This window comes from Camelus dromedarius, chromosome 13 (assembly GCF_036321535.1).
Source record: "Camelus dromedarius isolate mCamDro1 chromosome 13, mCamDro1.pat, whole genome shotgun sequence".
In the NCBI taxonomy this organism is placed as follows: Eukaryota; Metazoa; Chordata; class Mammalia; order Artiodactyla; family Camelidae; genus Camelus; species Camelus dromedarius.
Genome location: NC_087448.1, coordinates 70,027,024 through 70,053,736, shown reverse-complemented (window position 1 = coordinate 70,053,736; position 26,713 = coordinate 70,027,024). Strand labels below are relative to the sequence as shown.

At 46.5% G+C, this 26,713-nt stretch overlaps 1 protein-coding gene across 3 annotated transcripts in view; it reads right to left on the bottom strand.

Moving 5' to 3' along the window:
• XPO4 (exportin 4) overlaps window positions 1-16,837 on the bottom strand; it is a 98,086-nt gene extending 81,249 nt beyond the window's left edge. For 2 of the 3 annotated variants that reach the window (XM_064493278.1, XM_031465709.2), the window contains exon 1: window positions 10,368-10,496. In XM_064493278.1, the coding sequence (XP_064349348.1) occupies window positions 10,368-10,436 (69 nt within the window). In that variant the 5' untranslated portion in view covers window positions 10,437-10,496. Of the gene's footprint in view, window positions 1-10,367; window positions 10,497-16,654 lie in introns of those variants that run through there. The other variant, XM_064493279.1, reaches the window with a different exon arrangement.
• Between the last annotated feature and the right edge of the window lie 9,876 nt (window positions 16,838-26,713).

The window sequence follows — 26,713 nt, the reverse complement described above, 5'->3', positions numbered from 1 at the left end:
ACGCAAAGCCCAGCCCAAAATGCCCACAGTGACAAGGGCGAGAAACCCTGCCCTAGGTGAATTTTCTCAAACTCCAGAATCAATGAGAGGGGAGGGTATAGCTCAGCAGTGGAGCACATGCTCAGCATGCATGAGGTTCTGGGTTCAATCCCCAGTACCTCCATTAAAAAAATAATTTAAAAAACAGACCTAATTACCTACCCCCTCCAAAAAAACAAAAACAAAAAAACTGAAGCTTTAAAAAAAATAAAAAAGGATCAGTGAATGAGCAATGTAATTCCAAAGACAAGAAGGAAACAGAGTACTCTCACCCGGTCAGTCATCACACAGGAATTACTTTACCCGATATTCTGTGCCAAGACCTGAACCAGCCTGTTCTGCTGAAAGGGTATGTGACAGTATTCTCTACTCTTTTATGAAATCTATGTAGAAAATTTGCTTGATACAGTTCACAGGTGGACAAATGCTAAAGGCAGGTGTGTGTACAAAGATGATAAACTCACTGTCTTGAATACTCTAATTGATGTCTATAAATCTAAAATGAAAATGATTTACATTACGAAGTAAAAAATATGGCCATCTTCTATCATCGATGTTATGTGTCATCAGTGTTTTCAAAAGCATTGTGTTCTGATGATTCTAAAGCAAGAAAAAGAATCAGAGCAAGAAAGTAAAACATACTAAGGTACACTTAATTCCCACAATCAGCACTGCGCTGACAGTGCAGGTGCAACAAGCAGAAGGAACAACAGAAACCTGGAATCAGTATTTCCAAAGCAGAAGATGAGGACGAGGAGACGCAGCTACAGCCCAGACCTCCACTGTCCAGCATGGCAGCTCTATCCTGACATGAACTTTTTGATTAATTAAAGTAAAATAATTCAGTTCTCCTTCGCAGTAGCCACATTTCAAGGGCTCAATACCCACATGAGGCTACTGGGGACCCTATTGGAGAGGGCCGACATGGAAGACACTACTCAAGAAGAAATTTAACTCAATAAATGTTCACTCAGTGCCAATTATAAGGTTACCTTGATTCATGTGTCGATACATTAAAATGCAAAATAACTATAACACTTAGAGCACTTACTATGCACCGAGCACCAAACACTTGCCTTTTAATGTAAATGAAATCACTGAACCTTCACATTAACTCCCTGAAAATTATTATTTTCCTATTTTAGAGATGAAGAAACAGACACGCAGAGGTTGAGTGACTTGTCGAATGTCCCACAGCTCGTCACGGGGTGGAGCCAAGAAGACTCCAGTCTGGATCCAGACCCTCTGTATTACACGCTGCTCAGTTCCTACATTTCAGTAACACTCCATGTGTGCTGCCTAATCCAGCAACGGGGTGATTTTTCTAACATCTCATCTGATTAGGTCACTGTCATACTACAGTTGTTTTCTAATTAGTTCTCTGATCCCTGCCACAAAACCACAAAATACAGACAGACCAGATTTCTGAAGTTATTAATCTTATTCAAAGACTGAAGTCAAATACTTTTGTATTAAAACATGAATAAATTATGGACTAGAATAAAATTTCTATTAACTTATTAAGATAAATGCTGAGAAATTTTACATAAGCTGTTTTGGGGTACTCCCCAGCTGCCCCCAAATATATATTCACCAGTAGAGTTACTTCGGCATTAAAAACATTTTTAAGAACATTAATAAATTCCCTTCCAACTCTAACTTAGTCCAGAACCCCATCACCTCTGCAGACAACCTCCTAGCCTCCTAACAGGTCCTCCTACCTCACACCCTGCCTCCCTCAGGTGGATGCGCACACCGCTGTCAGCCACATACCCAAACCACAGAGCAACTCATCCCACTGTGGGGCGAATCCAAGCTACTTATTATGACCAGTAAGGCCTTAGATAACCCAGCCCTGCCTAATTCTCTAGGCCCTTCCCCATTTATTCATTCAACAAATACTACCAAGCAACTATTACGTGCAAAAAAGGTCCTTAAACCAACACGTTAGAATCTAGTGAGGGAGACCAACGTTCATTCATTCATTCATCACACAAATAAATGTAAAGTTTCAGGTGCGGCAGGTGCTGTGAAAGAACCGCTCAGTGATCTGAGGACAGGGCAGGGAAGCTAAGGAAACCCTTCCAGAGAATGTGACTATGGGGAGCCCCGAAGGATCAGGTGAGGGTGAGGAAGAGCATTCTAGGCAGAGGGAACAGCGTCCGAAAGGTTCTGTGACAGGATCAGGACAGGAAAGGAGGCAGGGAGAGAGGGCGGGTGTGGCAGATGCAGAGGAAAAGCCACAGGAGAAGGGTCCTCGGAAGCTGGACATCAAGCCTGTCCAAGGCCGCGCAGCGAGGAACCCAGGTTGGAACCTGGGCAGCCCGCCTCCAGAACCCCCCCGCCCCACACGCCTGCCCTGCAGCAGTCCATTCACGAGTTCCCAGCCACAGATTACAATCAAAGGCTCACTGCATGCAGGCGATGTACTAGCTGCTTCAGACACAACAGTGAGCCAACGACAAGCAAAACCAAACAGAATCTCTGTGCCCATGGAGTTTACAACCCAGTGGAGGAGTCAATCATATAATTAAATTAACAGCATAAAACTGCAGATGTAATAACGTTACTAAACCAAAGGGTGCTATGAGAAAAGAATTTAGTGTAGTTCAGCATGGTCAGAACTTTGACAAAGTAAACAACTACAATGAGATCTAAAACCTTAACCATTAACTAGGCAAAAGAAGGAGAAGGGTGTCCGCAGCTGAGGGGACACACGCACATAGGGTCCAGGAAGGAGGCAGCACATCAAATGTGACAGGCCAGTGCCCAGGCTGCGGCAGCCCGAGGCCAGCTGCAGCAGTGTGACCAATTCGGGAACACAGGGCTCAACTCTCAAAAAGTCCCCGGGCTTAGTGTAATACTCTGGTCATCACCCTGAAATTTGTCATAGTTTTAGCTCTGAACCTGTATTTTGTAAGTGGAGCCCAGTGAGACAATGGAGCATGCGTGGGGGCTGTGAAGACAGGCCCTAGACAGGCCCACACACACACACGCCTCCAAGCAGTCTGGGGTGGGAGCTGGGCCCCCACTGGCAGCAGCACCAGGACCCCGGGGGGAGGCCGGCTTGCCTGTCCATCCCCAGGGCCTGTCCCTGAGGCACCTGCACAAACACTAACTCTCCAGCCTGAGCACTAGGACAGGAACACAGGCAGGAACTTTTTCAGTAAATTACAAAACAAAAATGTACACATGGACACTGCAATAAAGCATTTCAGGGAGTTAACACAACTCTCCAGAATTTTACTTTTCAAAGGATCTCTGCTTTTCAAAACTGCTACAGCAAAGCAAAACTACAGGCTTAGAAATTAAATTCAAAGACTGTCGCATTCAATGGAAAAGAGCACTGTTTTTTTAAATTGAAGTATAGTTGATTTACAATGTTGTGTTAGTTTCTGGTGTACAGCACAGTGATTCTGATATAGATATATATTCTTTTTCAGATTCTTTTCCGTTATAGTTGGTTACAAGACACTGAATATAGTTCCTTGTGCTCTACAGTAAATCCTTGTTGTTTATCTGTCTTATATGTAGTAGTTTGTATCTGCTAATCCCAAACTCCTAGTTTATCCCTTCCCACCCCCTTTCCCCTCTGGTTACCGTAAGTTTGCTTTCTATGTCTGTGGGTCTGTTTCTGTTTTGTAAATAAGTTCATTTGTATTATTTTTTTAGATTCCACATATAAGTGTTATCATATGATATTTGTTTTTCTCTGATTTACTTCACTTAGTATGATAATCTCTGGGTCCATCCATGTTGCTGCAAATGGCATTATCTCATTCTTTTTTATGGCTGAGTAATATTCCTATGTGTGCGCGCGCGCGCACGTATAAAATATAAAAACGTCTTCTTTATCCCATCATCTGTCCATGGACGTTTAGGTTGCTTCCATGTCTTGGCTGTTGTAAATAGTGCTGCTATGAACACTGGGGTGCATGTATCTTTTCAAATTGGAGTTCCCTCCAGATATATGCCCACGAGTAGGATTGCTGCATCACATGGTAACCCTTTTTAGTTTTATAAGGAACCTCCTTAGTGGCTGCACCAATTTGCATTCACACCAATAGCATAGGAACGTTCCTTTTACTCCACACCCTCACCAGCATTTATTATTTGTAGACTTTTTTATGTGGCCATTCTGACCGACGTGAGGTGATACTTCTTTGTAGTTTTGATTTGCATTTCTCTAAAAATTAGCAATGTTGAGGGGAAAAAATTCTATTTTAACCTAAAGCCCTGGATGAACCATTTATTAATGAGAAGACAATTTTACTTTTTTTTAATTGAAGATACAATGGAAGAATGCAGAAGTACTTTTAATTACATACAAATAATTAAACTTTTGGTTCCTTGTATGACATCTACAAGTAACTAAGAACTGTCACAGGAAATGTTAAAATATTGATAAACCTACACCTAAAATTAAAGTCAAGCACACGTCACATTGACTTCTATGAAGAGTTAATAGAAAAAAATGTTCTGCAAGAATAATCGGCTCTAAATGTACCAAAGTTTACATCTGTAAACAGGAAAAGCTGGCCCTCTGTTCTACATCCATGAATTCAAACCACCACAAATCAAAGTACTTGGGGAAAAAATTCCAGAAAGTTTCAAAATGCAAAACCTGAATTTGCCTTGCACTGGCAAGTATTTATGTAGTATTCACATTGTACTAGGTGTTACACGCAATCTAGAGATAATTTAAAGTATAAGGGAGGGTGTGTGTAGGTTATATGCGAACACCACCATTTTATACAAGGGACGTGAGCATCTGTGGATTCTGGTCGGATGGGGGTGGGGGGGTCCTAGAACCAATCCCGTGCTGATACCAAGGGACAACTGTTCACAGAAATGTATCACCACACTGTCACAGCCTATAAAGTGTAAGAGCTCTAGTAACAGTTGCATTAGCAGAAGGATCCTACTTAAAATAAAAAACTGCCAAAACTTATTTGTAGGCACCTTTCTTGGGCCCACACTCTATCTATGGAGTGTGTAGCTCCCTGAATAAATCTACTTTCATTTAAAATATATTTGCAATCTTGCATTTGTTGAAAGCAACAGACATCACTTTCAATTATACTGATGGAAAATGAAACTGCCAAAAGCGAAACTTTTGATGGCCTAATAGATTTGCAGAAAAACATGCCAAAGTTATCTTATGACCAATCAAGATACCACATAAAATATTATTTATTGTATATTATAAAATAACACATTATTCTTCTACAACCTATGTGTATTGTTACTCAAAGCACTATTACTCCTATTGTGTTTTATAAATAATAAGACACTTTTAAAGGAAAAAGCTTTATATTTTAGAAGCTCTAATGGCACTTTTCCCTTCTTTTTGAACAAGAGATACCACATTTTCATGTTACATGGAGCCTGGATGGAAGACAAAAGACAGTAAAAAGAAACAGCCTTATGGCTAAAACTCGAGGAGGGGCCAGCAAGCAGGCTGAGGGCTCAGTGCCCCACTGAGGGAGCCCCTGAAGTGAGAGGGCAGAAGGAGACAGGCCTAAGAAACGGAACCTTTAGAGTTGAGGCAGGAGTCTGCAGTTTTCACAGTCACCCTGAGACTCATTATGCACCTCCTAAATTTTGAAAGCCCCTAGTCTGGCATATCCCCACAATTACCAATGAATAGAGTGTGGCCTGAGAGTAAATCCCTGTCTCTGCTTCAGGATAAAGTGTACCGATTTCCTAACAGCTCTTTCTCAAGACTTTCTTTTCCTTTCATTTGCTAGCCTGGTTATGCTTTACAAGCAGAGATTAAAGAAATCTGCAGAAATGGGATGACCTGGTTTAAAAATGCAAAACCATAAACATGGTCTCCTCAGCCTGAGCCATGATAGACAGCGCTTTTCTTTACTTTTTTTTTTTTTTTGAGATAAAAATTACAGAACATTCAAAAAGTAGTCACAGATTTTAAAAACAGTGGGAAGGGTACAGCTCAAGTGGCAGAGCGCATGCTTAGTGTGCATGAGGCCCTGGGTTCACTCCCCAGCACCTCCATCGAAAAAATTAAAAAATTAAATAATAAACCTAATTACTTCCCCCCTGCAAAAAATAACAATAAAATAAACACACACAACATTCACATTTATCAAAGCAACATATTATTTGTGATTCAACGTTATATACTTTAAAAAAAACATTCAAACTACTTTATTAAAAACAGAAATTGAGGACTTTCGCCACTTTCAATTGCATTTCCTAGAGAGCCACTCTTAAAAGTTTAGTATATACCTTCTGACTCTGTTTTAATGCATATATAAGCATATGCAGAGTTTTTTTATTTAGGAAACAAAACTAAAATCATATGTTCTGTTCCCCGTTTATTTTGAGTGTCTTTCCACGTCCGTTCAGATCTTTTCATCAAAAACGCTATCCGTGTTGGATCCACGTTTCTTCACGGTTCCCTAATGCCCTACGGTATGGAATACTGTGCTTTATGTAACCAATTCCTTCCAGCTGGAGATTCACATTATTTCCGTTCTTTGCTACAGCAAGGTATACATACAACAGGTTTTCGTATGCGTGCAAGTATTTCTGGAGGCCAAATAAATAGCTAGAGGTGAAATCGCTGGGGCCAAAGGAAATGTTGATTTTTAAGGCATCTGTAACAGACTGACAACAGTTAGGGAACTTTTACTCCCCCAAAACACCCTTCTGCCCAGCTTGCATTTCTTACTATTCAGAAAGGTATCACTAAGGTTTTTTTTAATCAAGGTTAATATTTATAGTATACCATTTATACCAAAAAATAAAAAAAAAAAACCCTATACAATGTAGATCGTAAAAGCACAGGAAATAAGGTCATAATATATTCAAACTTCATACAGACTGCTTAGGGAGGGGACTGAGTGGGGAAACAGCAAGGAGGCAGGCTCACTTTTTATTCTAGATACTGTGTGTTGTTGATACACTTTAAAATAATACCTTCCAGCATTACTGGCATAATTCCTAAACGACATAAAATGTGTCAGCATCACCAAATTTTTAGGTCCTTGAGTATAACCTGCTAACTTCACTCAGTCAGACTCTCACTGCTGGCAATGTTAGCACAGACGTGTGGTTGACTTTACTTACTCTGCTATGTTTTAATATCCTCTCAAAATGTATGGTTAGGTATCTTAAGCAAAAACCAACAACTGGAATCTTTTTGGAAAAGAAAATTTCAGGACATATTTAAATAATGTTCCATTTATACAATGTTTTCAGGATAGATAATGTCACTTGCATACTGCTACTAATTTTAAAAAACCCTTCCTCATTCCAGTTTGTTCACTTTCAAATTTATTTTCTAGCAAGTAATCTTGAATCAGAAGATTAAGCAGTATTTAAAACCATCTACAGAAAATATTCCTTATTAGTACTATTGGGGGGGAAATCAGTCTTCTGTTGAGACCCATTAAAATTCATAAACATCTTTTTCACTCTAAAGGTCTAACATACTACTTTGTTGGCAGCTTATCCAATAACCCAAACGGGACTGAAGATAGATGTTCACAATGAAGCAACTGCAATATTCAAGAACACTTTGACACTTCCCATCAAGTAATAAAACATAGTATTCATGGTTTTATAATACACTGACTTCAAGAAGCAGCATGGCTGAGTACAAATTTTAAAAGGGCTCTGAAAAGGAGGTCTGGTGACCTGGGGCCTGGAACACTCTCATTACCAATCTGCTCTGTGACCTGCCTTTGGCAAGTCATTTCTACCTCTCTGGGCCTCAGGTTCCCCATCTGCAGAATGGAAGAGAGAACACATAAGCTAGGTTATTTTTCAGGGTCTGTTTCCTGAGAAAGGCTGACAAAAGATGTAGACCCTATCACCAAAAATGTAGGCCTGCACCCCAAAATGCACTTCCGTTCCCTTCTGCTACCCACTGTGAATTCGCTAAGCCCTCTGCACTGAAAGAGTCTGAGGTGGTCCTACACACTAAAACTCTGTGCTGATTTTCCCTAAAGAAATATACGGACTGCCAAACAGGAAAAGTAAGCAAAAATAATTGTGAAAGACATCACTGATTACTTTGAATCCTAAAACATATTAACAGCTAAAATACACAGTAATTTTCTACAAACAAGATTTCCTCAGATGGTCATTCACCTGACCCACAGACAATAAATGCCAAAATCACCCACTCTTTTTTAAATCTTCCAGTGTTAACTGAAGGAGATTTAACATTCTTAACTATCCCCAAATGAATTAGTTTACCTGCTTCCTAGCCCCACTACCCTACAGGTTAAGAACCACAGACTGGTAACAGACAGAGCTGAGTGGGAATCCTCACTCTACAACATTTCTCGAAAATTTGGGTAAATTACTTGGCTTCTACATGTTTCAGTCCCGTGGTCTATTACATGAAAATGAAAGTAATAACCACCTCATAACTATTGAGAATTAAATAAGGTAATACATGTAAAGTGCTTGGCATAGCGCCTCACACTAAATAAAATGTGAGTCACTGTTACTGACTGTAATACAATGGGATGCAGCTCTCATACTGAGAAATCGTGCGGTAACTGCTACTGCAACACGTTTCTGGTACACATTTTTGAATAGTTTAAGTGGACATTTCTAAAAAGGAATTCCTAATTTTAATAACACTTTTTTCAGTACTCTTCTGCTCTGGAAAAGATTAAAGTATGTAAAGGGATGTATATATTTATATAACATAGAGAAGAGGTGGTGGGAAGCAGGAGAGGTAAGAGTTGAAAGAGGCCCAGCTTTACAGCCCCAGACCTGAGTTCTAGACCTAATTCAGCCACTTAGTAATTATGTAACCTGGGCCACTTAAACTCTCTCAACCTTGTAAAGCCGTTGCAAGGATGAACAAAGTATGGGAAGCACCAGGCACAGTACCCCCGTGTAGAATGCACTCAATAAACAGGACTTCATACGGCTCTTCTCAGCTACTCCCTTACCGGTGACGACAAAACAAGCTCTTCTGGGGGGGAGAGGCGATACTGACTAGCACGAATACTAACATTCAGGTGAGCGAAGGGCACTTATTTTATATTATCAATTTAAGTACTAAAGCAGTGTTTTGGGGGTCACATACTCTTTCCAAAGTCAAATGAAATGAAATGGAGCCCCTAGCTCCTAGAAACTTTCCAGGTATTTCAGGAAACGCTGTATGTCAGAGACTTTAAGCACCTGATATTAAGGGGGACAGTAGCTAGTCTTTTCTGGATTTAACCTACAAGAGTCTAAAAATGTTATCAAGTCAGTGTTATGACAAAAGGATTCACTTAACTTCACTCACAATGCATAAGTAAATCCTGCTTTTTATTAGCCTTCTCAGTTTCACGAGCTAACTTTCATGATCTGGTGGTGTGTGTGAAAACAAAACTTCATAAAAGAAACTACAAACGACGCTGTAATTAGCTCAAATATTTTTAAATGTGATGCACGAACACAAAACCCAAGCATCGAGCCAAAAGGAAAAAAGCAAAAAGGTAACAAAGCTGGCTGCATTCAATTCTTAGAAAGGCTGAGTCAATTCAAGCAATCAAGGAGCCTCTAACTTTCAAAAACATCTACAAACACGGAAGTAGTAAAAACAAAAACAAAACTGAGCCAGCAAATACACAGTTTATTGAGTGACTGAATATGGTTAATCCTTACTTCTACTCCCTGCGTGGAATGCTTGCTTTATTCTTTGACTCGGCCTTACCTACTTCTTGTACCCTACTCACCAAAACAGCTCACTGTATTGCAGTGTGAGAAAGAAATCCACGAGGGCCGTACACCCAACTCTCCTCAACGCGCGACCGCAGGGAGCTCAGTCCTAGACCAAGTTTTGCCCCAGTGACCTTGGTCCCAAAGATTCCCTCCTTCCCCGCCGCCGGTCCTCCACGTGCAGCGGCTGCGGCCGCCCCGGCCGCTGCAGGTCGGAGAAAGCGCTCGAGGAGCCGAGGCAGGAGCGGGACGAGGGTTGCTAACAGCATCCGGGATGGACCACCCCTCCGCCGCCGACACCAACTCCCCGGCGGGGCGCCCGCGCCCCGACCTGGCTCCCGCCTCCCCTCGCCCCCGCGCGGGGAGGGCCGCTGCACAGGAAACCCCTTCCCACGGGCCCCGAGTCCGCGGCGCGGCCGGGGCGCCGGACAACCAGGGGAGGAAACAGGCCAGCCAGGAGCGCGGAGGTAGGCGCGCGGCGGAGGGAGAGCCCTGCGCCACGCCGCCGCCGCCGCCTCCAGTCCTGGGGCTCCCGGGCGCCCGGCCGGTCTCTAGCCCGGCGGGCGCAAAGGCCGAGCGCGGCAGCACCGCCGGGGGCCGCGGGAGCGGGGCGCGGGGCCGCGGCCACTCACCATCAGAACTTTGGCCGCGTTCTCCAGCTGAGCGATCACTTCTGGGGGCCCCAGCGCCGCCGCCATCATGGTCTCTCTTCAATGACGCGCCATGCGCTGCATTCTGGGAACGGGCGCCCGGCCGGCCAATCGCGCGGCGCCCCGGACTGGCGCGCTCCCGACGTAGACACGGGGTCGCGGGGTCACGGGGCGAGGGCGGTGGGCGGCGGGGGGAGGCGCTTCCCCGGCCGCGACCCAGCCCCGACCTCGCCCGCGCCCACGCCCGGCCCCGCACGCTCGCCGGGCGCCTCCGTCCCGAGCTTGCGCTGTGCGGCCGCGGGGGCTCCGCGCTCGCGGGACCTGCGTCCACGTCTGTGTGCGAGACTCCACCGGGACGCGCATCCTTTCCCCTCGCGCCTCCCCTTCCAGGGAGGGAGAGGCCGGCCTCCGTGAGCCCAGCGCCGCGCAGGGCCCGGGCGGCCGTGGGCGGGCCTCGGGGTGGGGGCGTCTGCCGCGGCGCCGGGCGGGTCCCGTGACCACCGTGCCCCGGTGCGTCGGGCTCGCATTCGCAGCAGCCTCCGCTGTTGGGAGCCCCGTTCGGATGAGGGGTTTGCTTTGCCTGAGCCGACATCTCCTTCCCCTAAGCGGCTACCTTCCGCTGCGCTCTGCTGCTTGGGGCTACACAGAAAGTGAGATTCACTTCCGTGTTAGCGAGTTTCCTCTGCCAAAAGCTCCCCATAGTTCTTCCAGTTATACGTGAGCCGTACTTTTGAGGGTTTCCTTTTTAAGTCACTGCAACCGAAATGCATTATTAGCGGCATTGAAAACCAGGTTTCTCATATTTGGCATCCGTACAGCTTGAAGTTGAGGAAGTAAATTAACAAGAGTTTATTGCTAGAGAGACAAAGGAATTATTTACAGAAGGGCAAGGTGAGCGCAGTTAGTGGCCCTTTTTAAGAATTGTGTGAAACTGAGTTAACGCCGTGCCTGACATACAGGATGCATTCAGTCAACGTTTCACTAAGTACAGGCTTTCTTAACTTCACGATTTTTCAACTTTTCGATGGTGTGGAAGTGATAAAATATTCATTAGAAACCGTTTCAAATTTTGATCTTCTCCCAGGCCCGCCCAGTACCCTCCTGGCTCCTAATCTGCCGCACAGTCACAAGCGTGAACAACCGACACCCTTAACAACCATTCTGTTTTTCACCTTAAGTACGGCGTTCAGTTAATTACGTGAGATATTCAACACTTTGTTGTGAAATAGGCTCTGGGTTAGACGATTTTCCCAACTGTCCATGTTGTCCGCCTTAAATGTGCACCATGTTAATATGTCAATTGTATCTCCTTACACCATATACCAAAATTAACTCAAAATGGATCAAAGACCTAAAGTGATAAAACTCTTAGAAAATGGATGAATGGATAAACAAAATGTAGTGTAGACAGACGTACGATGAAATACTAATAAGCTTTAAAAAGGTAGGAAATCCTGTCACACGCCAAAGCAGATGAACCTTGAGGACATAACACCAAGTGAAATAAACCAGTCATGAAAAGACAGACTGTGATTCCGCCATGTGAGATTCCTCTAGTAGTCAGATTCATGGAGACAGTGGGACGGTGGTTGCCAGAGGGTGGGGGGAGGAATGGGGAACAGTTGTTTAATGGGGACAGAATTTCTGTTTCGAAAGATGAATAACAATGTGAATGTACCTAACACTACCAAACTGTGCACTTAAAAATGGTTAAGATGGTACATTTTATGCTACTGTGTTTTTTTAAACCACAATCTTTTTAAGATCAATGTAAATAAACATCCCATTTTTCTTGTGAAATTTGACTGCTTTGCTTAAAAAATAAAATAATTGGAAAAAATATTTTCATAATAAATCGAATATATTACTTGCTTGTTCACTATCTGTCAGTGTGAAATGAACAATGGAATTTTCCAAATACATGATATGTGACATCATAACACAGTAAATGTGGAGACGTGTGAGCATGTGGTTTTCTCCTTTTGAGACAGACATTAAAGACACTTCTGAAAATGTAAAAACAGTGGCACTCCTCTCGCTAAATTTTTTGTTTTAGAAAGTTACTTTTCATATAAATGTGTTAGGTGAACTTGTAGTGAGTTTCCAATTGTTCTTTCAAATGAATTGATATTTTTTAATTTCTCAATTTTAACTTTTTATACAGTAAATAGCAATAAATACAACCCACATATACAAAAGCTCTTTGGAGTCATCAATAAGGTTTTTTTCTCCCCCTTCATATTATTAGTTTAATGTCTGATTCTTTTAAATGTTCAGATTATTTAAGGGACTATAACTTTAATTTTTTAATGTTATAATTAGTCATGAGTTTCACTACTAGTAATTAAAAGGCCACATCTTCAAATGATTAAAAGAAAACAAGATTTATAGTCTAATGTGCTCTGTGAAAAATAGAAAAAGTACCAGAAACTGAACCTTTAAAGTGTTTCCAAGAGAAACAAAAGCCAGGGAAAGGCTCTTCTGGACTAACTGCCAACAACCACTGTCAAACCCACGTTGAGGGGAGAGTACAGCTCAGTGGTAGAGCGCATGCTTAGCGTGCACGAGGTCCTAGGTACCTCCATTAAAAAATAAAAATTAAACAAAAAAATCCACATTGACCGTGATTGTGAGCCAGCCTCACTGAGTCAACAACCACAATGCGGAGGGTGCTCTAAATTCAGCCATTTGTCTTGCGAATACAAAGCTGTGGACCCTGAGCGCAAGAGGGTCAAGGTGTCTGATGCACACTGTAAATCCATTTGTCAGCCTTGCCGTGCTGGGTAGGTCACCAACCAGGAGTAAGTAGTTTATTCACAGGTAGGTGGCACAGTATCAGGGTAGCACCGCCCTACTTCCAGAGCCCTTCCTTACAGGAAGATGGATGAATCATGCAACAGAGAGAGCATTCTGCTTTACTTGAGAATCAGGAGAGGGAAAAAAGTCTCTCTTTACAAGGCATCTCTGAAGCCCAGACTAGATGGGACACTTCATGAGAACAGTTCCCTTTGCTGTAGAAGACACTTGGTCTAGAAAATGCTAAGGAATCTGATAACCCAGGAGTACTGAAACCATCCAGGGTAGCGCATAGAACTGAGTACTACGGTGTGAAATTTACAGGAACTTAGTGTATTTCCCCAGAAATAAAAATATGGGAAACAAGGGAAATACCTCTTTAGAATATTTCCTTTTGCACAGAAGGTATATTTCTGCACACGTGATATGCCTGTGAAATGCTACTATTCGGAGTTCTGATATTAAATACTTGATTAATATCACAGTTTTGATGTGTGTGTATCAAAGTAATTGCAAAACGTCATCAGTGGCTTTGTCCCTTCTGCTCTCCCAACTTGCCATCTTAACATTTCTTTGTGAACCAGTTTACTTCTAGAACATAAAACCAGGCATTCTTCATGCTGTTGAACTCTACAGCACCATAAGTTTAGTCTGTTTTTCTTTTATCTTCTTAATTTATACGACATGTAAAAACTTAGCAACTCTCTGATGAAGTAAAACGATTACTGGTTAGAAAACAGCCAGGGACAATATTCCACCTTCCCTATAAAGCTCAGTATTGTAAGGCACCCATCCAGTTAAAATGTTCTGAGATTGTAATAAAGACCTCTGTTTTTCCAGAGAAATCTCAGACTAGTCCTACAGCCCACCGACCTAAAGGCTTGAGTTGCTCACAGATTCCTAGGGTCTTTAAATGAAATGTCCTGCTGGCCTAGCCGCAGACTCGGCCTAAGAGGTGGCCACCTGGGGGCGCTGTGCAGGCGGAGGGTGTGGTGCCATTTGGCGGTGCGTCCTCTGACCCGTCTAGTGGGAAGGAACGCGGCATTTGACAACAGCTGGTTTGCTGGTTTGCTAACTGCCTCAGCGGGGCTGGTACCCCGGCCCCGGAGACCAGCCACACCAACCGCGTTCTGGCCTCTGCCCCATGACTGCTGCTCCCTCGCCAGGCACCTTCCCAGCCTCCTGCAGTGACAATCATCCTGTATATCCAGCAACACTCAAGCCCACCTCTTATCAAAGCCCCCAACCAGCTCTCCCGACTCTGTCCCTACACATTTACTTAAAAGGAATAGTCATATTTGAGGTAAAACTTTTTTCTGTAGTCTCTGGCGCAAGTCTGATGAAAGCAATGCCTGTAGGACGTACTAGCTGAATCATCTAATCCCATCTGCTTTATGCTGTAGGTCTGCAAAGAACCTATGATAAACTTCTGCAGAGCCTCCGATGGGTTTTAAAACAGTCAAGCCTCAACGCTAAGGATTCAATACGTGCAAAGTGGTGCTTCGCACATACGCTGAACGCAATGCCACCCGTAAAACTGTGTGTAGGAAACGAACGGTAGGTGCCTGTAATTCCGGAAGAGTAAGCCATGCTGTTCCAGGGTCCCTGAACAATTGTCCAGCTTCTTATCCCTCTGGGAGGGGGAAGGACACATAATGCAGATTTGCCTTCACATCTAGAAATCTGAACATTTATCACTTCTGAGTGACTATGTAGGTTCAACAGCACCTTCCTAGAATGCATAGATATAAAAAGAAATCACTAAAAGAAAACATTGCAATTTGCCAGTGATTTAATGAAGAATCCCTATTTTCCTCTCTGTGGAAACAGAAATTTTGTGGACTCTTTAAGGTGAGCACCAATCTCACTTGCAAAAGCACATCACCAGCGCCCCCTGCTGTCTGCCGGCTGGGCCCTGCACCCAGGAGCTATGGCACTTTCTGGACTAAAATACCGTACAGAATTCAGGATAAATGATCAGTGGATTAGGCACAGGCAAGTACGTTCTGTATGTATATTCTAGAGTAAAGGAAATCAAACCCCCAAACACACCTGTACAAGCGTATTTCTACATATATTCTTATTATCTTAGTATCTGTTTCTGTTTCAGCTGTGATCATGTAACCTATTGTTGGAAAGAAGTAGGACTTGAAACATTTCTTTACTTGGTGTGAACTCCCATGGCCCAGAAAAGAAACATGTAAACAAAAATCTGCTCAACAAAATTCAGATGATCTCTGGTAACGTTATTTGTGGAAGGTCAGGGCAGAACCACGAAGCCTTTCAGGAATGCTGAAGCCTGCGGACGTGAACCTATGCTGATCAAAATAAGTAACAACCTCAACAGAAGATTCCCAACCCTGTGGTTGCCTCTGTCTTTAACTGAAGCCTGCATCTCTAGGTCATCAGTTCTTTAAGGTCAAAACTCTGGGGCAAAAACTAGTAATTTAATTAGGAAGAAAATCTGCAGTTGTATGTAGAGTAACAACTTAATATTCTTTCCTTAGCCTTAAAGTGTTTCTCATTCCAAGTATCAAAGCCTTCTTGAAATCTCCAAGAGGGGTCGTAGTTACTTCTCTTTAATAAAAGTAAACAGGCGAGGAGGGTATAGCTCAGTGGTAGAGCACGTGCTTAGAATGCGTAAGGTCCTGGGTTCAGTCCCCAGTACCTCCATTAAAAAATAAATAAAGTAAACTCAGTTTCCTCTCCCCAGAATACTTTTTAAAGTAAATAATAATTTTATACTGTATAGCACAGGGAACCATATTCAATATCTTGTAACCGATGGTGAAGAATACGAGAATGAATGTATGTATGTTCCTAAGTGACTGAAGCACTGTGCTGTACACCAGAAACTGACACATTGTAAACTGACTGTACTTCAATAAAAATATTTTAAACAGTAAATAATAATTTAAAAAACACTCCTAGATCCACCTAAAAAGTGCATTCTTAGTTTCTATACCGTTCCTTTCCTAATATTTATATACCTAGGTACCTCATCTACGTATTTCACTGGTTCCTAAAGACCCCAGACAAGTTAATTTGGAAAAAGGAACCCTTTGTATTTTTATAAAACAATCATTTTGGGGTAAAGAAAGAGTAGTGATCCAAGAAAAAGCACCACGTCAGCAGTGCTGCTGCGGGCCGGGGGCACGGGTGGCTCAGGGGCACAGGGTCTCTTCTGGCTGCAGTGCCCTCCGGGTGTGGCGGGCAGATTCTTCAACTTCGGATGCATTCTGCACAAGTGACTTGGTACCTGAAGTGGGAGTGTCAGGGGGCATCAGCCCCCGTTTTTCCTTTTTCCTGGCATCTCAGGTGTTGGAGAAAGAAAGAGGGTGGGAGACAGAGGTCTCCTGTGACCCACCCTCATAGCTGCAGGCGCAGACCTGAAGCTTCGAACGATGTGCACGACGTGGGGGGCCCTCGAGGATGGAAGTGGAAATGGGCTCAGGCAGGCGAGGGGCACTCACCTCGTGGAGCGCCACCCTCCCGCTGGGCGTCCCGTCTCTCAGGCCCACCTGACGGACGCGAGCTCCGCTCCGTGCAGGGGTCCTCCCCGCGCTGCGCCGCCGCGGTGCCCGGCCGGGCCTCCGAGGGGCTGGGAGGAGTCGGCCAGCCCCGACACGGCACGTCCGGCCCCAGCCCGGCCCCTCGCCCGGGCGCCGGCTTGCCTTGGTGTCGGGGCTCCCACATGCCTCTCAGAGCAGGAGCCCCGGGCCCTGGCCGCCGCCGCGGCGGCCGCGAGCTGTTCCCCGCCCTCCCCGAGCCCTTGTCCCGCCGCAGCCCCCCTTCTCCGACTCGCGTGACGCGGGCTCCTGATCAGCAGCCACTCCGGCCGAAGTGCAGCCGTGGCCGAGCGCGTTCACGCCGCCGGGGACGTGAGCGGGTCCAGGGAGGCGACGGCCGGCGCCGCGCACGTCCCCGGGCGGCTCCCCGAGCCGGAGCCTGGAGCTCGTCACATCTTCCGTGCCTGCCTCTGGGCCAGAACGAAGGAAGAGCCTGCAGGAAACACCATGTTGCGTACTTATTCAAACTACGGAAGTGAACTGTTCAGAGTGAAATGACGTTCGCAGGCGGCGTCACGGAATCGGCGCCCTCGGGAGCAGGAATCGGCACGACTGTTCCAGAAACCCTCCTGGAAACGTGAAACAGGAACCTTAAAGCTGTTCTTGAGGATTTAATCACAGATGCAGGAAAAGACCTGTGTGCAAAGATATGCCTTTTTTTTTTTTTTAAGAAACTTTCTCTGCGCGGCGCCTGGGCCTTCGGACCGCTCTGCGGCCTCGGGGCCGGCAGGGTGTCTCCACCCAGCAAGCGCCGGACACCACGCCGTCACCACGCCGAACTGCCCTCGCTCAGGAGGTGGCAGCCCACGCGCGGGGGCGGGGCGAGCGAGAGCTCTGGGTCTGGCTTTAGGGGGTCACGTAAGGGTCTGCCGTGAACGCAGAGAAAAGAAAGGGGCTTCTGCAGGGACGGGACAGTGCGGGACTGATCGAGGGAGAGGAGGGACAAGCCAGGAACGGTGTGTTACCAAAGGCTGGGCCCTGGTCCAGGATACTTGTCCAGAGGGCGCCAGGGCCCTGACTGTGGGGCCAGTCGGGAAGCCGAGGGGCTTGGGGCTGGGCCCCACCAGGACGGGACCCCTGCTGTGACCCGTGCAAGGAGCCCGCAGGGGCTCAGCCAGGTCCCCCGACTGTGACTTGAGAAGGCAGTGCGCTCTCGCTCGGCCGCCTCCTGCCCTGAGGCTGCACCTGTCCCGGGCCAGCCGCTCCACGCGTCCCAAGACAGCCTCCTGCCCCCAAAACACGCCTGGCCAGCTGGGGGGCCTCCTGCCCCTTCCCCGGCGTTCAGACACCCCACTCACCACTCTGTACAACTTCTCCCCCGGTGGGAACAGAGACGAGGACCCGGGAGGGAAGACAGGCACGTGGCCACGCTCAGACATACAAGCTCTCTCCTGTGTTTGCCATTCTGAGCAGACTGGGCGTGCGTCCTTTTCTAAAGAAACATTAGTCACGTTAGAACGATGTGGTAAAATTAAGATGTTCCTTTTTTGAAGGGTGAGCGGTGGGGAGGTAACCAGGTTTATTTATTTACTGGGGGTGCTGGGGACTGAACCAGGACCTCTTGCACGCTAAGCACGTGTTGTACCTCTGGGTTCTACCCTGCCCCAAAGTGCTACACCGACTTCCTACTACTTGTAGCATCATATTTACAAGTAAAGCTTTGTAACTTTCTACTTGAGTTACTATCTTAACTTGGTTCAGCCCTCTGGCAGTGCTGACAAACGTCGTAAGAAATCACAGTCCTGCCCTTGGGTTCCACAGACGACACTGAAGTCTTGCCCAAGATTTAGACGTGACAGGCCGAACCAGTACTGCTACGAGCAAACCTGCAACACATCCTGCTGTTACCAGAGAAGGGAAAAAATGTAGAGGTTAGAATGTGCTGTGAATTGTTTAGAATTTTGGAGCCAAACGTGACCTTAGATCCTAGAGCACGGCCCCCACCTCTACCTTCTTACAATTGTGATGTAAAGCATCACACTTTCATTGTAGAGAATTTAGAAATACACAGAAAATAGGAAGAAAGAAAAAGAAAAAATGACCCACGATTGCACAACCCAGAAGCAACCATTTTTAACACTTAGTCACATTTCTTTAGCTATTGAAAATTTTGGTGTATTTTTCTTCTCTCTACATTCTGTAACGGAGATCATACTATATATAGTTTTATTCCTGCATTTTTTATTAAACATTATATAGTGATCATTTAGCTTGTCATTAAAACCTCTCTGAAAACAGGATTTCTAAAGATTCATAAAATGTCAATAAGGCATAAAGTTACACCATAATAATTATAATTGTCTTCCTATTACTGGATGTGCAATTGCTTTTAAAAACACTACAATAAACATGTTGGAATAAATGCTTCTGTGCATAAATGCTGTCCCTATGTTTCAGTGTTTCCTTAGACATTATCATCAAGTCATTTTCCAGGAACGTTGTAACCATTTTTACTTTTATCAACAGCACATGAGTGTCTATTTCAACGTAACCACTGTAGAATCCGAATGCTATTGTTTGTAATCTCTGTCATATTGATGGGTGAAAAACAGTATTTGCGTTTGTTCAATTAACAGTGAAGATGAGGCTGAATATCATATATTTATTAGTGCCTTGTATTTCTTCTGTGAATTTCTTGTTCATTTTCTTCATCATTTTTCACACCGGGATACTAGCATTTTTCTTGTTACTTTGTAGGTGTTCATTGTACACTAAGTGCACACACTTTTTTTGGAAAAAAATTAAGTCAGAGTTTCTTCTCACATCATACATGAAATATATTTCAAATGATTAGTGAGTTAAATGTAAACATGAAGATACAGTAACACTGGAAGGAAGAGAGATCAATACTTAATTTCTGAAGAACCAGAATACATACTAAAACCTCAAAGAAAACAACATCCAACTTGACTTTATAAAAATTTTAAAGTTTCTGTAAGTTAGAAAAATTATTCATTCTTCCAATAAACAATTAGAAGGCAAATTACAAAATATTTAATTTTTTTTTAATTTCCAAAATAGACTGCTTATTTTAATCCCAGAATTTATCACATTAAAAACATAACTATGTTGGTCCTCCCCCAGCCGACAGGGCCCCTGCTGTTCTGTGTTCTGGTTTCCTTGCAGGATGCCTGGCCAAGCTGGTGCTCAATGCAGGTCTGTGGGAGGGGAGAGAGGGAAAAAGGGAGGGGGGGGGGGAGGGGGAGGAACGACTCTCCTTGGGAAAGGAGCACAGACTGGCAAACAGCCCCCCTCTGGCCGAGCGCAGGGCATCCCCAGAGGAGAGGGGCTGTGAGAGCTTTTCACCAGGAGAGACTTGACGCCTTCACCCTCAGAAGGGGACACAGGCTCTTGAGTCAGAGGAGAGCGGCTGAGGCGGACCGGACGTGACCTCAGAGGGTCCTCAGAGACGCCCTTGGCGACGCTGCGTCTTTCCCTGAACTGAACCTGCACCTGGCGCGGCTGGGAAGGAGGCGCCCAGGGCCCAGGGAGCCGTCGTTCTGGGAGAAGCTTCCTGGCTCCAACCACGCCAGCCACTCTTTCAATTCACATCTTATTTTTTTCATGAAAAGAGTATAATTTATACTGAAAATGGGGGGCAGGGAGAGTACAGCTCAGTGGTAGAGCGTCTGCTTAGCTTGCATGAGGTCCTGGGTTCCATCCCCAGTACTTCCATTAAAATAAACAAGTAAACCTAATTACCTCCCCCCCTAAAAATAAAAATTAAAAATTAGAAAAAAGAAAGAAAATTGACTTGGTTCTTATTGAGTATAGCATTCTGATCTGTAAAGCTGGGGAGGCTGCAATAAGATGACGAATGCAATTAGCTGAAAATAGCCACTTTGGAAAACAGCTGGGCTATTTCTTAAAACATGAATTTGCCATATGTCACAGCAATCTTGTTTCTAGGAATCCACCCAAGAGATGAAAACATAGATCTACACACAGACGTGCATGCAAATGTTCATACAGTGATGTGCACACCAGCCAAGAAGCAGGAAAAAAGCCCAAACCTCCACCAGCAGGTGAAGAGAATGCTATTCAGCAGTGAAAAGGCACGAAATACCCTCACGTGCAAACACACAGATGAACGATCAGAGCTTCCAGGAAGAAAATGGCCTCAGCTTACAGCTGGCTGTCCCTAAAATCCAGAGCACGGGGCAAAACCCCAGCTTCTGGTGTGAAATCCCGGGAAAAGGAGATGAAATCCCGTGGGAAGGCTGACTCCAGGGCCAGCCTCCTCCCACGGCCGGTGCCCGCAGCGCAGCAGCCCAGGCAGCTCTGTCACCTGCGGTCCTGGGCAGAAGAGAGCTGCCCTGGCCCCGACGCACAGACACGGGGAAGCAGCCGCGGCCGACGCCCCTGGCGCCCTCGGGCTCCTTCCCCTGAGGGCCACGGGTTCCGTGGAGCACAATGGGGACGGACCAGGAGGACACAGACGCCCTGCTCGGAAGGCCACACACGTGACTGTGACAAGAACACGAGTGCCCGCTGTGCGCTCGGTGCAGGAAGCCTGCACTGTCCCTTCCGCACAAATCGCTAACAGCAGGGGTCCTCTCGCCGGCACCAAGATCCAACACAGCACGAAAGCTCAGAAGCTTCTAGAAGACGACAAAGGAGAGTTTCTTCACCATCCGGGGGACGGAAAAGCCTTCTGAAATAGAACACCAAAAGCACTAACCATAAGAGCAAAAGCATCAAATCTGGCTTCATCAAAGTCAAAGCCTTCTGCTCTCTGAATGACGCCACAAGGAAAATGGAATAAAGGACTCTCGGCACCCGCATCCGACGAGGACCCGCAGCCACACGGCACCCCTGTGCAGCGGTTTCCTGAGGCAGCTGTCTCCCATCGTGGAAGATGGCAGCTTACCTCCTTTTACGTCCGCTTGCCCTGATACCCACGCGCCCCTCCTTGGCGGAGCTGCAGGCGCCGTGGGGAGCGCGCTACTGTGCCTGCGTGGTGCCGCCTCCAGTGGGCCGTCCCACGCCCGGTCACCGCCGCCTCTCTGCGTGGCCCTGTGTTTTTCCCAGAACTAGTAATTGGCTTGTGTTGCCCCCTTGCTTAGTTTTCTGTGTACTTAACCCAAATCCAGCCCCAAACGGATCCCCAAGTGCCCTTCTGTCCTCGAGGGCTGGGGGGGGGCCTGCCCTCCACCGTGGTGGGCAGCCGGCGTTCGGCTCGCCCTCCGCACACCCCAGGCCCCTGCCTCCCCACCCTGGGGGGCCCGCGTCTTGGACTTGGTTTCCTCCCTCCCTTGGTGGAATGCAGCTTCCGAGAGCTGCCTGCGAAGAGTATATGGGAAGAAACGATTCTAACTTCTCCAGCGTCTGAAATGTCTTCATTTGACCCTCACAGCTGACTAAGAGCTGAGGTCTGGGTAGAGAACTTAGAGCTGCAGACCAGTATTTCCGTGAATTCTGAAGGCTCTCTTAGCAGCCTTCTGTGTGAGAGGTCTTCTCAGGTTCATGCTACTCTTCAGAGGGCCACGTCTGAGGGCCAGACACCAACAGCTGCTGGGATGCACTGAGTGTGATGGTTACCTGGCTGGGCCCTCGGCCCGTGTCTTCAAGTCTCTCCCCCGCCTGTCCAGAGACCCCAGAGAAGACCAGTCCCCACCCAAGGCTGATGGCTCGTGGCCGGTGTGCTGGGAGCTGAGTGGGAAAGCGGGCTGATGGCTCCAGTGTGTGCATCCCTTTCACAGTTCTGTCCGAAACCACGCCTGTTGCCACAGCAACCCTCCAGGGTACCACCCACAGAGAACATCTTTCCCGCCTTTTCGCAGTTGGGGGAAGGTAGCCACTTCCTGGCCAGAGTTGGGATGATCTGGGTAACTTCTAAAACAGACTTTCAACCAAGCCCCTTCATTTTAGCAGGGAACATTCAAGACAGATCCCATTCTGAGGCATAAAACACGTTTTTATACATTCAAAAGATGAGAAATCATAGCTCTCAGACCACAATGGAATTAAACCAGAAACCAAAAGCACAAAGATACATGGAAAATGCCAAAATACTTGGAGATTAAGCTGCATGCTTCTAAATAACACATGGGTCAAAGAAGAAATCTCAAGAAAAATTTGAAAATATTTTGAACTAAAAGAAAATGAAAGTACAACTTATCAAAATTTGTGAGGTGTAGCAGAAGCAGTGATGAGGGAACCTGGCAGAGCTGAGTGCACTTTTATAAAAGAAGGAAAACACAAAATCCATCATCTAACCTTCACCTTAGGAACCAAGGAGGAGAGCAATTAAACACAAAGTGACCAGAAGAAGAAAAACGATAAAGATTTGATGGAGCAAAATCAACAGAATCGAAAACAGGAAATCAGAAGAGAGAAAACAATAAACCCAAAAGCTGGTTCTTTGAAAAGATTGATAAAATCAATAAGCTTCTGGCCAGACCAGAGAGCAAAAAGAAAGAGCGAAAACACAAGTTGCTAATATCAGAAATGCAAGAGGGGATCATCGCCAGCACAGGAGCATTGAAAGGGTGAACCTGACAACCTAGATGAGATGGACTGATCCCGTGAAAGACAGCAGCTGCCAAGACTCACACGAGAGGAAATGATCTGAGCCGGCCTACATCCGATAAGGAAAGAAAATCAATAATTAATAACCTTCCCAAACAGAAAGCACCACACCCACAGGGTGAGTTCTACCAAACACTAAGGAAGAAATCACACCATTTCTCTACCATCTCTTCCAGAAAATAGACGCCAACAGAATCCATCCTAACCTACTCCGCGTGGCCGGCATTACCCTAATAGCGAAACCAGACAAAGATGTCACAAGACAAGAAAACTACAGCCCAGTATCTCTCGTAAACGTAGGTGCAAAGTCCTCAACAGACATTAGCAAATCGGATCCGAGAAAGTACAGGAAGAACCCTAACCACGGCAAGTGTGACCCGCCCCAGGCAGGACGGGCTAGTGCAGCATCCAAGCAGGCCAACGTGAAGGCAGGTAACCGACTTTCGAGGAAGGAGAAAAGGCAGTTCAGTGGGGCAAGGGTCATCTTTCCAACAACTGGTCCCAGAGCAACCAGACGGCCTCACGCACAGAAGTGATTCACAAAAGGCACGGCCCTAAACGCAGAGCACAGAACTATACACCTCCTGGAGCGCGACGGGGGAGGGAGCCCAGCTGGCCCTGGCAGTGGTGACGGCGCTTCAGACACAACGCCAAAGGCACAAGCCATGAAAGGAAGCAGCGACTACCTGGCCTTCCAGTAGGCATTAGAACCTTTTCTGTGGAAGACGCTGTCAAGAGGATATGACAAACCTTAGACTGGACGAAAACATTTGTAAGAGACACATCAGATAAAGTACTGTTGTTCAGAACATACAGAGAACGATAAGGAAACAAACCACCTGGCCAAAAAACAGGTCGAAAGGTCTGAGCAGGAACGTCAGCCAAGAAGATACGCAGACAGCACGCAGGCGCGTGGGGAGACGGTCAGCATCGCACGTCATCGGGGGATGCGAGCGACACCGCACCACACACCTCGCAGAATGACCGAAGTCCGAAGCGCTGACGTCTCCGAGTGCTGGCGAGAACGTGGAGCAGCAGGAACCCTCATTCCCCGCTGGCGGGGGACACAAGGTGGCAGCCACTGTGGAAGACAGTTCGGCAGTTTCTTATAAAACTAAACACACTCCAGTAACACGATCTAGCAACTGCATTCCTTAGTATTCACCCAAATGAGCCGAAAAATATGTCCACACAAAAACCTGCACCTGGATGTTTACAGAACTTTTATTCATAATTGCCTGAACTGGGAAGCAACCAACGTGCTCTCCCCTGGGTGAATGGATGAAGAAACTGTGGCCCATCCAGACCACGGAACATTCTTCAGGGCTGAAACAGAATGAGCTGTCGCGTCATGAAAAGCCACGAAGGAGACGTCAACGCACAGAAGCGAAGGAGACAACGCACAGAAGTGAAAGTCAACCTGAGAAGGCTGACTCGCCGTGTGATTCCAACTGTACAACATTTGGAGAAGCCACAACTGTGCAGACAGAACAAAGATCAGTGGGGCTGGGGGAGGGCAGGATGAGCTGATGGAGCGTAAGTGACGGGGCTTCAGCTACACACGCAATCCGATTCAACAGCAAAAAGGAACGACATCCTGATGCGCCACAGCACGGATGGACCCTGAAGGCAGGCTGCTCAGGGGAAGGCCGGTCACCTGAGGCCACACACTGGATGATTCCACTCACGTGATGTGCCAGGAAAGGCAAATCGCAGAGACAGAAGGCGGCTTAGTGGCTGCCTAAGGGGGCAACTGGGACGCGCATGACAAAGGGAGGGGGTCACGGCCCAGGGAACCAGGTCTCTTCTGAGTGATGGAAACGTTCTCTGATGGTGCTGATGCCCGTGCAAGTCTGTGAACGTACTAAAAACTGTCGAACTGTGTACTTTAAATGGGTGGATTTTTTTTATTTATGTGAATTGTATCTCATTAAAGCTATTTAAAAAAAAAAAAAAAAAAAAGACGGCCAGAGTCATTTAGAAAGTCTCCAATGTGAATTTAGAGAAAGAGCAAAACAAAGAAGCAAGCAGCAAAAACGGTAACACCAAGACGCCTGGAGGGAACAGAGGCCACGCGCAAAGCGGACGAAGAAACCCTTTAAATGTAAGGGGTAATGAACACAGACAGAAACCACGGCAGGCTGAGGAGAACAAGAACAAGCTCCTGAGAGTGAGAAAGGTGAGACCTTCACCCCCAAAGGTCTGACATGAAATCTGAAAGTAGAATAAAAACACATGGACAACAGGCGTAAGAAACTGAGAGCATCACTGAGGAGGTCCAGCTGCAGGAGTCAGAGAACCTGCGGGGAGGGTGGGGCTTCAAATATGCAAGGACACTTCCCAGGGCTGGAGGGCACTCATCTCCCGGCGCAGCCCTGCGTGCCTGGTGGACAGAGACGGTCCTGAGGGCTGCCAGGCAGGGAGAAGAGGTCCCTCAGCAGGACAGAGAGTCAGGGAGACAAAGGACTAATGCCTCCAAAACGCTGCACGACTTCCATCCTAGAATTCCATGTTTATTTATATTTTCAATAAAGTAGAAAAGGGACATTTTCAGACGTGCAAGAACTCCAGTGTTTTTCCAGACATAAATCAAGACAAATGAAGAGGCATTATTTGGCAAAACAGGACCCAACACAGGAAAGTGACTGAGAGGATCCCAAGGCGGTGGCTGTGCGCCAGGCTGGACGGGCGCTGGTCCAGGCTGGGCTGGGCGCACAGCTCCTGGGGAGCAGGCTGGGGTCCGATGGCTCCGCTGCAGCAGGGACAGGGAGGGAGGGAGGGACAAAAACGCAAACACCTGTGGTTTCAGAGAAAACAAAGCAATTGAAGCAACAAGGTGATTATTAAGTTCATGTGGACTTTTTTTTTCGGTATAAAAAAGGGGCCGTAATCACATCACACACTCTCCCGACCTGGAGTCTAAGGGCAGTGAGGCCCTGCCTGGCCCGCCGGGATGGGGTCAGGGGAGGGCGTCTCCCGGGGACAGGACTGCCCGCTGGTGACCACACGATTGTAACTATTCAAAGACCAACCCAAAGTCAAACCATTACGTTTTCTCAGTGTCTTAAAACCACCGACCCTTCCAAACCCGAGGTGGGCTATTACACTTGCCCTCCAGTTCTGCCGCAAGCAAGAGAATGAGCTCCTACGCACGACTGACCCGGCACCCCACGTGACCCACCCGGCAGTCCTGATGGGGCACACCTGTCACCACCTTCTGGCAGGGACGCTGGCTCACGGAACCACACGCTGAACTGGATGCCGAGCTGTGACCCAACACACCCCAGCCCCTCCAGGACAGGACCCGTGTGGGGGCCCCTCCCTCGTGCTCCCCTCCGGCTCCGTGGGGATCACGGGGACAGCCCGGGGGAGTCACAGTGCGCCAAGAAAAGCAAAAGTTCACAAATTCCAATAAAATCTGACTCCGAGGGA